Source organism: Episyrphus balteatus, chromosome 2 (genome assembly GCF_945859705.1).
Source record: "Episyrphus balteatus chromosome 2, idEpiBalt1.1, whole genome shotgun sequence".
Taxonomy (NCBI): domain Eukaryota; kingdom Metazoa; phylum Arthropoda; class Insecta; order Diptera; family Syrphidae; genus Episyrphus; species Episyrphus balteatus.
In genome coordinates, this window is record NC_079135.1 from 89,605,281 (window position 1) to 89,615,425 (window position 10,145).

Sequence of the window (10,145 nt, forward strand, 5' to 3'; positions counted from 1 at the left end):
TGTTCCTTACAAAATGATTCTTAAGTCTGTTGAACCGGACTATTCACTGAATGTGGTGGTGGAAGGTAGGTATTGGTATGCTTTTGAGTCAGCTGCTATAAAGTCTCATACCTTTGGAAGACACGTGTTAGGTATTCTAACCACGTTTCGTTGGACTTTTTTCACGTTAGCTTTGAAAGTACCTAATTTATTGAAGCGAATCGAATTATTTACACACAAAAAAAAAGAATGCTTAGAGCACTTTTTGAATGCTCTCAGGCTGATTTTTTAACAAATATAGTCACATCATCGTCGTTGTCGTCGACACCGAGCCGAGACGACAACACCTAAAGGCGACACATGACGATGACAAGATATGTTGGGTATTTTTTTATTGCTTCCAGGTTCTTTTAACTTTAAATTTAAGACTTGGAATGGGATACCTACCAACTTTTTTTTCTGGATTTACGGACGTTCTAACGAAAAAAAATAATAATAATAAATGGGATGAGGGTGCTTAGCGGTGACATTGCGGAATTTTCTCCGTAATAAAAAGTACAATTAAAATGGATCACCATTGAGTATAAAAGAATAGATTTTTTTTCTCTCTTTGAAAGTGTCTATTATTTGCGGGTAAATGAATGGCATAAGTTTTTTCTTTTAATTGTTGTATTATGGAAGAAAAATTGTTAGTAGTAGCTTCATGGAAAAGGAAGATCTATGTGAAAGCAATTGGTGATTAAATAAAGTGGATTTAGTTTTTTGCATAGAATAAAAAGCATATATCCTTGGTTTTGTTCAATTTATACTAATTTCTTTTTCGTTTAAGTGAGCTAACTAATCCCTTTATGGTTATTTAGGTGAAATTTGGTTTTATGTTCAGGTTTTTATTGTGTTATAAGTTTTATTAAAATACCTATGAGAATTATTATTATTGGTTAGGTAGACCAAATTTCTTTTCTAATCTTATACATTTGTCACAATTCAACAATAAGGATTATTAATAAATAAATAAAAAAATCAATTGTTGTTGCTTACAGCATAAAATGTTTACTTAGTAAAAAAAGGGTACCAATAAAACACGGCTAATGTTTGAGTCTTATTTTAAAGGATATTGTTTTTCTATTAAATTATTAACACTGACGAAAATGAACTCTTGTGTGTTTGATTAATTTCGATAGTGTGTACTGTGGCGTATACGTGCTATTTTTTATTTTATTTTTTTAAACTCTATACATTTTTTTGGGGAATCGGAAAAGTCGTTTAAGAGAAAGACAGAGCAAATAGTTTTATGACAAAGTTCCTTAATAACACTGTGCGACAAAAAACTAAATTTAAAACGGATGATGTATGATATTCTGATTTTTATATTCTCGTCTTTTTAAATTCCGTTTTTTTTTTTTATAAAAGCTTATTGTTTTATTTAAAAAAAAATCGTTCTTTTTTTTTAAATAAACATTTAGTTTTGGTTAAATTAAAGAAATTAAAGAGATTTTTGTAAATAAATTTTTTCGTAGTTTTAAATAAATATAACATACCTTCCAAAAATTATATATAAAGTAAAGTATTTTTTTTAAACAAAACAAACAAAAACTTTAATCCATTTATTCAAAGTAAAACTGTTTTTTAACTATAGGTAAGTCGAGCGAAAAAGGATTTTACTAATTTCTTGTCTATTTCTCTTGATTCTCTTATTTTTTTTTTTTTTGTAAAAGAATGGGATTGTCAGGGGTTTGACGAAATTTCAAAAAGCGAAATTATAATTGAACAGGATTTTAAATAAACGAGATTATAGAAAACAGGATTTTTAAAAATTGGGTTTATTGATTTTAAAACTTTTTTTCGTTATCTTGAAAAAAAGAAACGGAATTTAAAATGCAAGATTTCAAATCGCTCCCATTTAAAAAATACTTTTCTTGGGACCTAGTATGTAAGGCTGGTCGAACATATTTTGTTTTGCTTAAAAAAAATGGATTTGCAGGTACATCCAGATTTTAGGGTTTTAGTGAAGTTTTTACATACCATTTCGTAATCAGTGGGGCAATTCTGTTAAAAGGTGATAGGTCATAAACAAGATTAACAAAATTTTGACTTGGAACTGGTAAAGTTATTAAATTAAAATTCACGACTGGGTCGCACGAACTTGCTCTTAGAGTTCAAGTTGCTTAAATTTTTAAGACTTTTTATATAGAAATTTAGAAAATTTAGGTAACTATAGGTACAGAAAAAAAAAGTAAAAAAAAAATAAAATTCGTTTTTAAAAAAATAATATAAAATCTAAAATCGAATTGCCCCCCAAAACAAGTATGCAGTTTTGATTGATATAAAAATTTTCAAAATCGTTTCAGCCGTTTTTTAAAAAACTAATATTTTATAAATAATCTTTTGAAAAAAAAATTTTAAAATAAAATTGGTATGCCATTTTGTAGAAATCACTAATCAACATCTAAATATAAAATTTCAAAAAAATTTAATGTCCCGTTTTCGAAAATTTGATTTTTCAAAAAAAAAATTTCAAAATTTTTTTAAAAATCCAAAACTTATTTTTTTTCAAAATTTTATTTTTGGCCTATACTTATATCTGATCCTGTACCAATATCGCAAGTTAAAATATAACACAATTGCCAGATCAATTTGAAAGTGCCAAAATTAGGTGTTGAACCGTTCAATATTCTTAAAATTGAAAAAAAATTCTAATACTGGAAAATACTTTTGTTTTTTTTTTTGTTTTTTTTTTTAATTCATGAACAATTTTTTCATGGAACATTGGAACAATTTGTTTCAAAAAAATTTAACAATTTTTTTTGAACTGGGATGAAAATAATTAAAACCAAAACTTTTGACAAAAGCTCAAATCTTAAATTTTTTTTAACGCATTAAAATAATAGAACAATCAAATGAGGGGAAATCTTCGGAATGAATGGCTAATAGAATTATTTTTTTGCTAAATGTCAATGAGTTTTAAAAATCCCAATACCGTTTTCTTTCGCTTATACCTTAACTTCAAGATGATAGAGAAAAAACATGCTGTTACTGTACTGTGCTGTACTTATATCGAATCTGGTGAATTCAAAAAAAATAGCTGTTAACATTGGCAAGACTTATTTATTATTCCAGCAGTATTATACAAGAATTCATGAAAATTCATCTAGAAAAAGTGTGATATACGACGAGTTCTTTAATTTTAATAGTCATTTTTCAGGCTCTACCACTATTCATATAAAAATAATCATTTATAAACTGGTTCAACTAATATCTAATTAAATTATATTTTTTAAATTCTTAATGCATTTCAGGTGACTAAGCTTGATGATCTAAGTCCAATTATTTTCCTAAATCGCACCAAAGCGGCATTAAATTGTGCAGCTGGATCAATGCAGGTTTGTTGCTTTTTGGCTATCAAAATCTCTTTCGAAAACCAGTTTTGAATTTTTAAAATTATTATTTTAAAGGTTGGTCTAAAATTCAATGAACCATTTTTTGGCATTGCTTATGCTGATTTTGATAGAAATAGTGCCTGTCAGGTACTTGGAAAGGGTGAACTTAGCTATAATTTAGAACTGCCATTAAAAGGATGTGGAACTAAACAGGTAAAAGATTTGTTTTTAAGCTTTACAAAAAAAATTAAAAAAAATTGAATATTCTTCTAGGAACCACAACGTGTCTTCACAAACAACATTGTTGTACGTTTTCATCCAGGTCTTGAAATGGACGGTGATGAAATAATAACCATTGTATGTCGCTATCCACCACCAGTTCCATCAATTCCACCGGGTCTTCCAGCACCAATGTAAAACATATAAAAACTTAATTTCTGAATCAATAATCTGACTATTAACTTTTACAGCTTAAATGAACTTGTAACTGGAGCAATTGTTGAGCCTCCTTTAAAGGGCATTCAAATTCTTATGATTATCTGTGGAATTATGTTCCTTACATTGTTACTTCTTGGTTTGGCTGTATCATATTACTGCCTTCGTCGTACACCTATTCCAATTGTCCGACGACTTCCAATGTCCATGGGAAGTGGTTCCGAAATCACAAAACTTAGCGACAGCAGTCTTGGAAATCTATCGAACTTTGAAGTTTTGAAAATCCCAAGAGCTCATGCTGCACTTGCTGCCGTCCATAGTTCGTCAGGAAGTGAAGGTGTACTCATTCCATCTGACTATCCTAGTGAATCACATTCAGAAATTGAAGAAATTGATACAAGGTTTGTAACCCTTTCCAGTTTTTTAAGGAAGATATTGTAACTTATTTTTTGAATAGGTCCTTGCCATTCAGCTCAGCTGGAAGCTTTGAAAATCGTGCCTTTGTTCAAGAAACTTCAAGCATTTACAGCGAAAACTACGGTCACACTCAAGAATTCCAAACTTCTAATGCTGTAGCCAGTACTGTTCCCCGACTTCCCATCGCTGCCAAGGAATCTTCACCTAAATTTGACGTTCAAGTTCGAGTGAAAAAGTCCCCACCACCACCTCCATCACCACAAACATCCGATACAGAAAGTGTTGCAACTTTACGCCATGAACGCAACAATCTCTCCACCATCATGGAAACCCATGAAGACCGTGAAAGTGTAATAACAATGGACTCTCTGCCCCAAGACAATGCTCAAAGCCAATTCACCTATGTTCCTGAACTGCATTCTGCCCCGAAAGCTGAACTACCACCACAACCGGTATTTTCAGTTTACACCAGAACTCATCACGAGCTCAATCCACGTCAAGAGACTTGGTCAGAAGACTACACTGATGGACAAGCTGCAAGTGAAACAAGAAGTATCATTTCCATGGATTCAGAAGTCAATGATATGCATTCTGTTGGTGAATTAGTAGACACATCACATTACTTCGAAACTCAATACCTTCCTGAACCGCCAATTGTTGTTAAGAAACCTCAAATTTCATCGCACACTGTTGATGATGTCTTTTTGCGAACTATCACTGAGAAGAAGACTATTGAAGATATTGAAAGCCATAAGCGAAGAATCACCGAATATAAGCCTAGACCAGTGCCAGATCCAACCTGGGATGTTACCATTCGAAATTACCCCAGTGAAAGGCAACAACAACAATGGGAGAACTTCTCTGATATCTCAAGTGCTTCTGGAATGACTCTGACTCCGAAGATGGAACGTTCTACTTTAAGTATTCCACCGCCACAACATATCGAAGAGATTGGCAAACAATTGACATCACCCCAACTTGTCGGCAATATGAAACCAATTGAAATTCCGCCAGAGGACAAGGCCGTTCCCAATTGGGATGTACTTATTCGAGTTTTGGAAGAACCACAGGAAAACATGCCCGATGTTATTGACGATGCCAGTTCGATTCAATCAAGTGTGCATCCGCATACATTAGTCCGACATATCAGTTATGATGACAAAGCAAAATGGAAAGAAATTATTACCACAGAATCGTCCTTGAGAACAATGTTAACTGAAGCTGTAATTAGAGAAGATTTTGAACGAATTCGTCAAGATACCCGTTATGAGAGAATCTTTGAACCCCAAACTTGGGATGTGATTGTAAGAATTCTAGCACCACCAGTTGATGATAGTAGTGATGAACCAGCAGCTGTAAGGCGTTCAAAGAAGAAGGAAGCATGGGATACCCGTTCACGACGCAGTTCATTGCCAACTTTGTACGAATATGATAGTGATGGAGGTTCAAGTGTGCGTACAATTAGAAATGATCCAATTCAACCTTCATCTTCGACAAATTCTTATCAACCCAGTGGAAGATCTCGTCGTAATTCAAGGTCTTCATATCGTTCGGATAATATTGATTTCCGTTCAATGTCAGAGATGACAGTTGATTTCGCTCGGCCTGATCATTTGGATAATATGTCAGATGCAAGTTCATTCTATCCAAATCAATATTTTGGTGATGAAGAGTCATTTGATAGACGATCATTTAATCGTTCGATAAGCCATCCCAGTTTGGCACGTTCGGCTAGTGAATTTACCGAACATTGGGCTGCTCCGGATAATTCGGATATGTCGTCACCGGAAACAACTCCGAAATCGAGGAGATCTCAACGAATGGTGGTAAGTGATTGAAACATAAAAATATCTGATTTATATTCATTGATGCATTCTGCTTCATGTCATTTTTTTCAAATTTTTAGGAAATATTTCTAAGATAAATTTTTATTTGCCTTGTAAACTTTTTCTTGAAACTTGAAAAAACACCAGCATTATATGAGTGAGTAAGTGCAAAGGTGGCCCTACAACAAAATTGTGCACTTTCTGTTACAAACATAAAATTTGCATGGCTGATAGGGCAAGCAATTTTGCGATACTGGGCCAATTTTCATATTTTCAAAAAATGAAAAACTGAACAAAATAGCCCATTAACCTTGTCAATTCTGTAAAGGAAGACCATGCGTCAAATGTGGTTGTTCTAAATTTTGGCAGAGTTGGTTATAATAATGGCCCACTGAACATCTAAGTTTTCGGACACGTGTGGCGGACACAATATTGGCACATATGTATGTGAAAAAATTTCCAAATTTTCGACATTTTGATGTTTTTTTAGGAAACTGTTTTTCAAATTTTGTCAATTTCATCAAAATTGATAAGTTTTGTTAATACTGTTTTTGTGAATTAAGTCTAACAAAAATGAGAAATTCTTATTCATAAATTTTTATGATTGATGTCCATGCATAATAGTAGGCCTTCCTTCAAAAATTAAAAACAATTTGCATTAAAAAAATCATTGCAAACCGATATTTTCAGCATTAAAAAAATGTTAATGCAAATACAAATACTTTGCATTAAAAATAATTTTTTTTATTTCAAATAAATATTATTTACATCTAAGCCCATTCAATCATGCCCTACAAAACGTATTAGGTCACCAGAGAAATATTTACAAATTTCGTTTTATTTTCGTTAAACAGTGTATTGAAATGTAAAAATCTGTAATAATTCTAAAATACACAGGAGTCAAAAATTTGGCAAAAATTTTGCGTCTGTGCGTCCATCTGTACACATTTCCGCACCCTAAACGCGTAAACGGATTTTCTTCAAATTTGTTACAGATGAATTTTATTGAAAGTTAATTTATTTTTTTTTTATATGTATTTAAACGACTCTAACTATTTTGATAAAACTTTGCAGACGTAAAATTCAAAGCAATTGCAATAAAACTGAATTTTAATTTTTTTTTTTAAGTCAAATAAGAAAAAATTTAAAATATTTTTTTCCTAAATGTCGACTCTCCCCAGCATCAAAATTTCTTCAAAATTTATATAGAGCCAACTCTTAAAATCTACAAGTAAACTCACATAAAAGTACTTTGAACTGCAAGAGCAAGTATACGTGAGACAAAGTCGTGCATTTGCTATTTGCTGTAAATGCTATTTTGAATGATTTTGATTTTAATATTCAATATAGTAGAGAAACTTTTAAAAATTTGTTAAATTTATATTTTTCAAATAGATAATTTTATATTGTATTATTATTGTATCATTTCGTAGTCTGTAGAGTATTGTAACTCGATTGATGAAAATAAAGAAAAATTAAGTTTGAATTTTTTAACGGTTTTTCGTCGAAAATGAAAATTTTCAATCAAAGTCATAAGAGGTTAATTTTAATTAGTTTAAACCAAAAAGTACGATTAGATAAAAATTCTTTCAACTTTTAATAAAGCACACTTAAGAAAATATGTGCTTTACCATCAGACTCGCTGTAAAAAAAGAAAAACTGTAGGTACCCGCCCATACAATTGTCTCTTCGAAAAGATATTTTTTGTTATTTTTGGCATTTGTTTCCCATCATTTTAAACTGTAACAGTTCTACCCTTCATTCTTGTTTCACGAAATAAAATTTTGAGAAGTGTCCTATAAAGTGTTTAATTTACTTTTTTTTTCAAATAGATAATTATTAAAATAAATCACATTTTTTTTCAAAAACTAATCTATGCAAATTGATTAAAAATTGTTTTAAATTAATGGTTCCAAAAATGTTGTCCAATATTTTTCTGAAAATGTATCTAATTAAAATATAAAGTTCACACTTTTTTAAGAAGGAATTAAATTTTTTTATGATTTTTTTTTATCATTGTAACCGTTTTGCTTTGAATCGTTTTTCATTTTTTCTACTTTCTGCCACAAAAAGCAGATTGATTTAAATTTCTCAAAAGATGAATCAAAAACAAAACTAAAAAAAACTACTTTGAAAAAAAGTTATTGTGTACATAATTAAAAAAAAATAAATGGAATTTCTATACAATTAATTATTAATTATTTATAGTAAATTATTAAAAAAGGCTTCAATGACTTACTTAAAAACATTTTTTTAATGAATTCAAATCATAATACCATACACATTATGTACCCAACCCACTTATAAATGTGTTATTTCTAAATATTTTATAATATATATAATTATTTTTACTTTTTGTTATTTTTCCAGACCACATTCCAAAGCAAAGGTCCAGCACCACCACCGCCACCACGTGCTGGACGAACTGTAACTGAGACTCAAACCCAATATGTTGAGTCACATACAAGTACATTCCACACAGAAAACGAAGCACGCCCACGAGATTGGTAGAGAAAATCTCTAAATATACACACACACGGATATAATTATAAAACATATCCGAGTAAAGAACCGAAATTTAACACATACAGTAAAACCCGGATAAGTACCTCACCTTAAATGTCCCATTTTGATAGGCACTAAAGCGGGTAAGGTACTTACAAGAACCCGCTTAAGTGCTCATAGGCAGTTATCTCTATATTTATTTAATAATAAAAAAAAAACATGTTTGATCACTAAAAACATAATCTTCACAAAACAAAATTACTTTGAAAGTTTAAAATAGCTAACTAGTTAATTTCTAACTTTAGTAGAATTTTTTAATTTTAAAGCGGTTAAGGAAACGAAATTTTTCTTACAGTTCAAACTTGTTTCAAACGTGTACTTAAAAGAATTTTTTGCAAGCAAATTCAATTATAAGTATTTGAAAAGCCAGACAATTAAGCGGGGAAGGCAGTTAAGCGAAAGGTACTTAAAAGATGAATTTTATGTGAAAAAATCCTTAAAATTTTGGTTCTAAAAAAACAAAGGTACTTAAGCGGGTCAGGCACTTAAGCGAGAGGCACTTATCCGGGTTTTACTGTAATACTACAAATAAATATAATCGTTGGATTATTTTGACATTATCACTGCTAAAACAAAAATAGTCAAATTAAGATTTATGTTGTAATTAAAATTGAAATTAAAAAAAAAATGCAGGACTGGCGGAAATTGTTTATGGTGTTCAAATCAAAATAGTGCCAATTTATCTAGGTGTGAATTAAATAAAGAAAAAGGTGATAATTAACTTTTTTTTTTGTGAATTCACTATAATTTATTAGTACACCTTATTCAATTTAAAACAAATTTGATCTAGATATACTCTTTCATTAAATTATAAACGTTTTTAGAATATTTGTAATTGGTCTTCTAGGAACACTGTGATATTTTTTTTGAAATATCTGTTTAAACAAGAAAACCCTAATAAGTAAATAGTGAAGCAAAAATCAAAGAGAAAATATTAGTGTTATACAAACCTTTAACTTAAAGCCTGATAAAAAATATTCTTAAAATAAAATTGTGAGGTCAAATAAAATATAAAATTCGTTACTACAACGAGTTACTTCAAATTAAGTTACCTAATTTCTTGAATTTACTTTAAATTTGCGTTTTTCTTTCTTTTATTTCAGAGAGCCTTCAAACATGAATTAACTTCAATTAATTAGAATAATTAAAGGTCACAATTTTTCTTCGTAAAATAAACCAATCATTAATAGTGCAGGATATCGATTTATTAACGATATATCATGGAGTAAAAGTTAATCTTCTTCAAAAAACTATTTCGTTGGTTTCTTATTTTTGATCCAAATAAGGTTAACAGTTTTTCTTATTGACAGATGTAGTTTGTGATAATTTGATTTAGTACTCGTTATGGAAAGAAAAATTTAGAAATGCTCCTACAATAACACTGCCTTTCTAAATATGTGACTTCGGTCAAGGGACATCTTATTTTGTTTAATTTATCAAAATAATTTTATTTTTGTTTTTATATGAAAGAAAAATGTGGATAATTGATATTCGTCAAACTTTATATTTCGTCAAAATTAAAACAACGAATTTCTTAAAGAAATAT

The 10,145-nt window shown here is 30.1% G+C and overlaps 1 protein-coding gene across 1 annotated transcript in view; it reads left to right on the plus strand.

Annotated features, from left to right (window-relative positions):
• The window catches only part of LOC129912446 (uncharacterized), a 99,432-nt gene extending 89,913 nt beyond the window's left edge, over window positions 1-9,519 (plus strand). Inside the window, exons 4-10 of the mRNA XM_055990672.1 lie at window positions 3,276-3,359; window positions 3,432-3,569; window positions 3,630-3,769; window positions 3,827-4,192; window positions 4,249-6,034; window positions 8,405-8,620; window positions 9,117-9,519. Of these exons, the coding sequence (XP_055846647.1) occupies window positions 3,276-3,359; window positions 3,432-3,569; window positions 3,630-3,769; window positions 3,827-4,192; window positions 4,249-6,034; window positions 8,405-8,545 (2,655 nt within the window). The 3' untranslated portion in view covers window positions 8,546-8,620; window positions 9,117-9,519. The remainder of the gene's footprint in view (window positions 1-3,275; window positions 3,360-3,431; window positions 3,570-3,629; window positions 3,770-3,826; window positions 4,193-4,248; window positions 6,035-8,404; window positions 8,621-9,116) is intronic.
• Window positions 9,520-10,145: the final 626 nt, after the last annotated feature.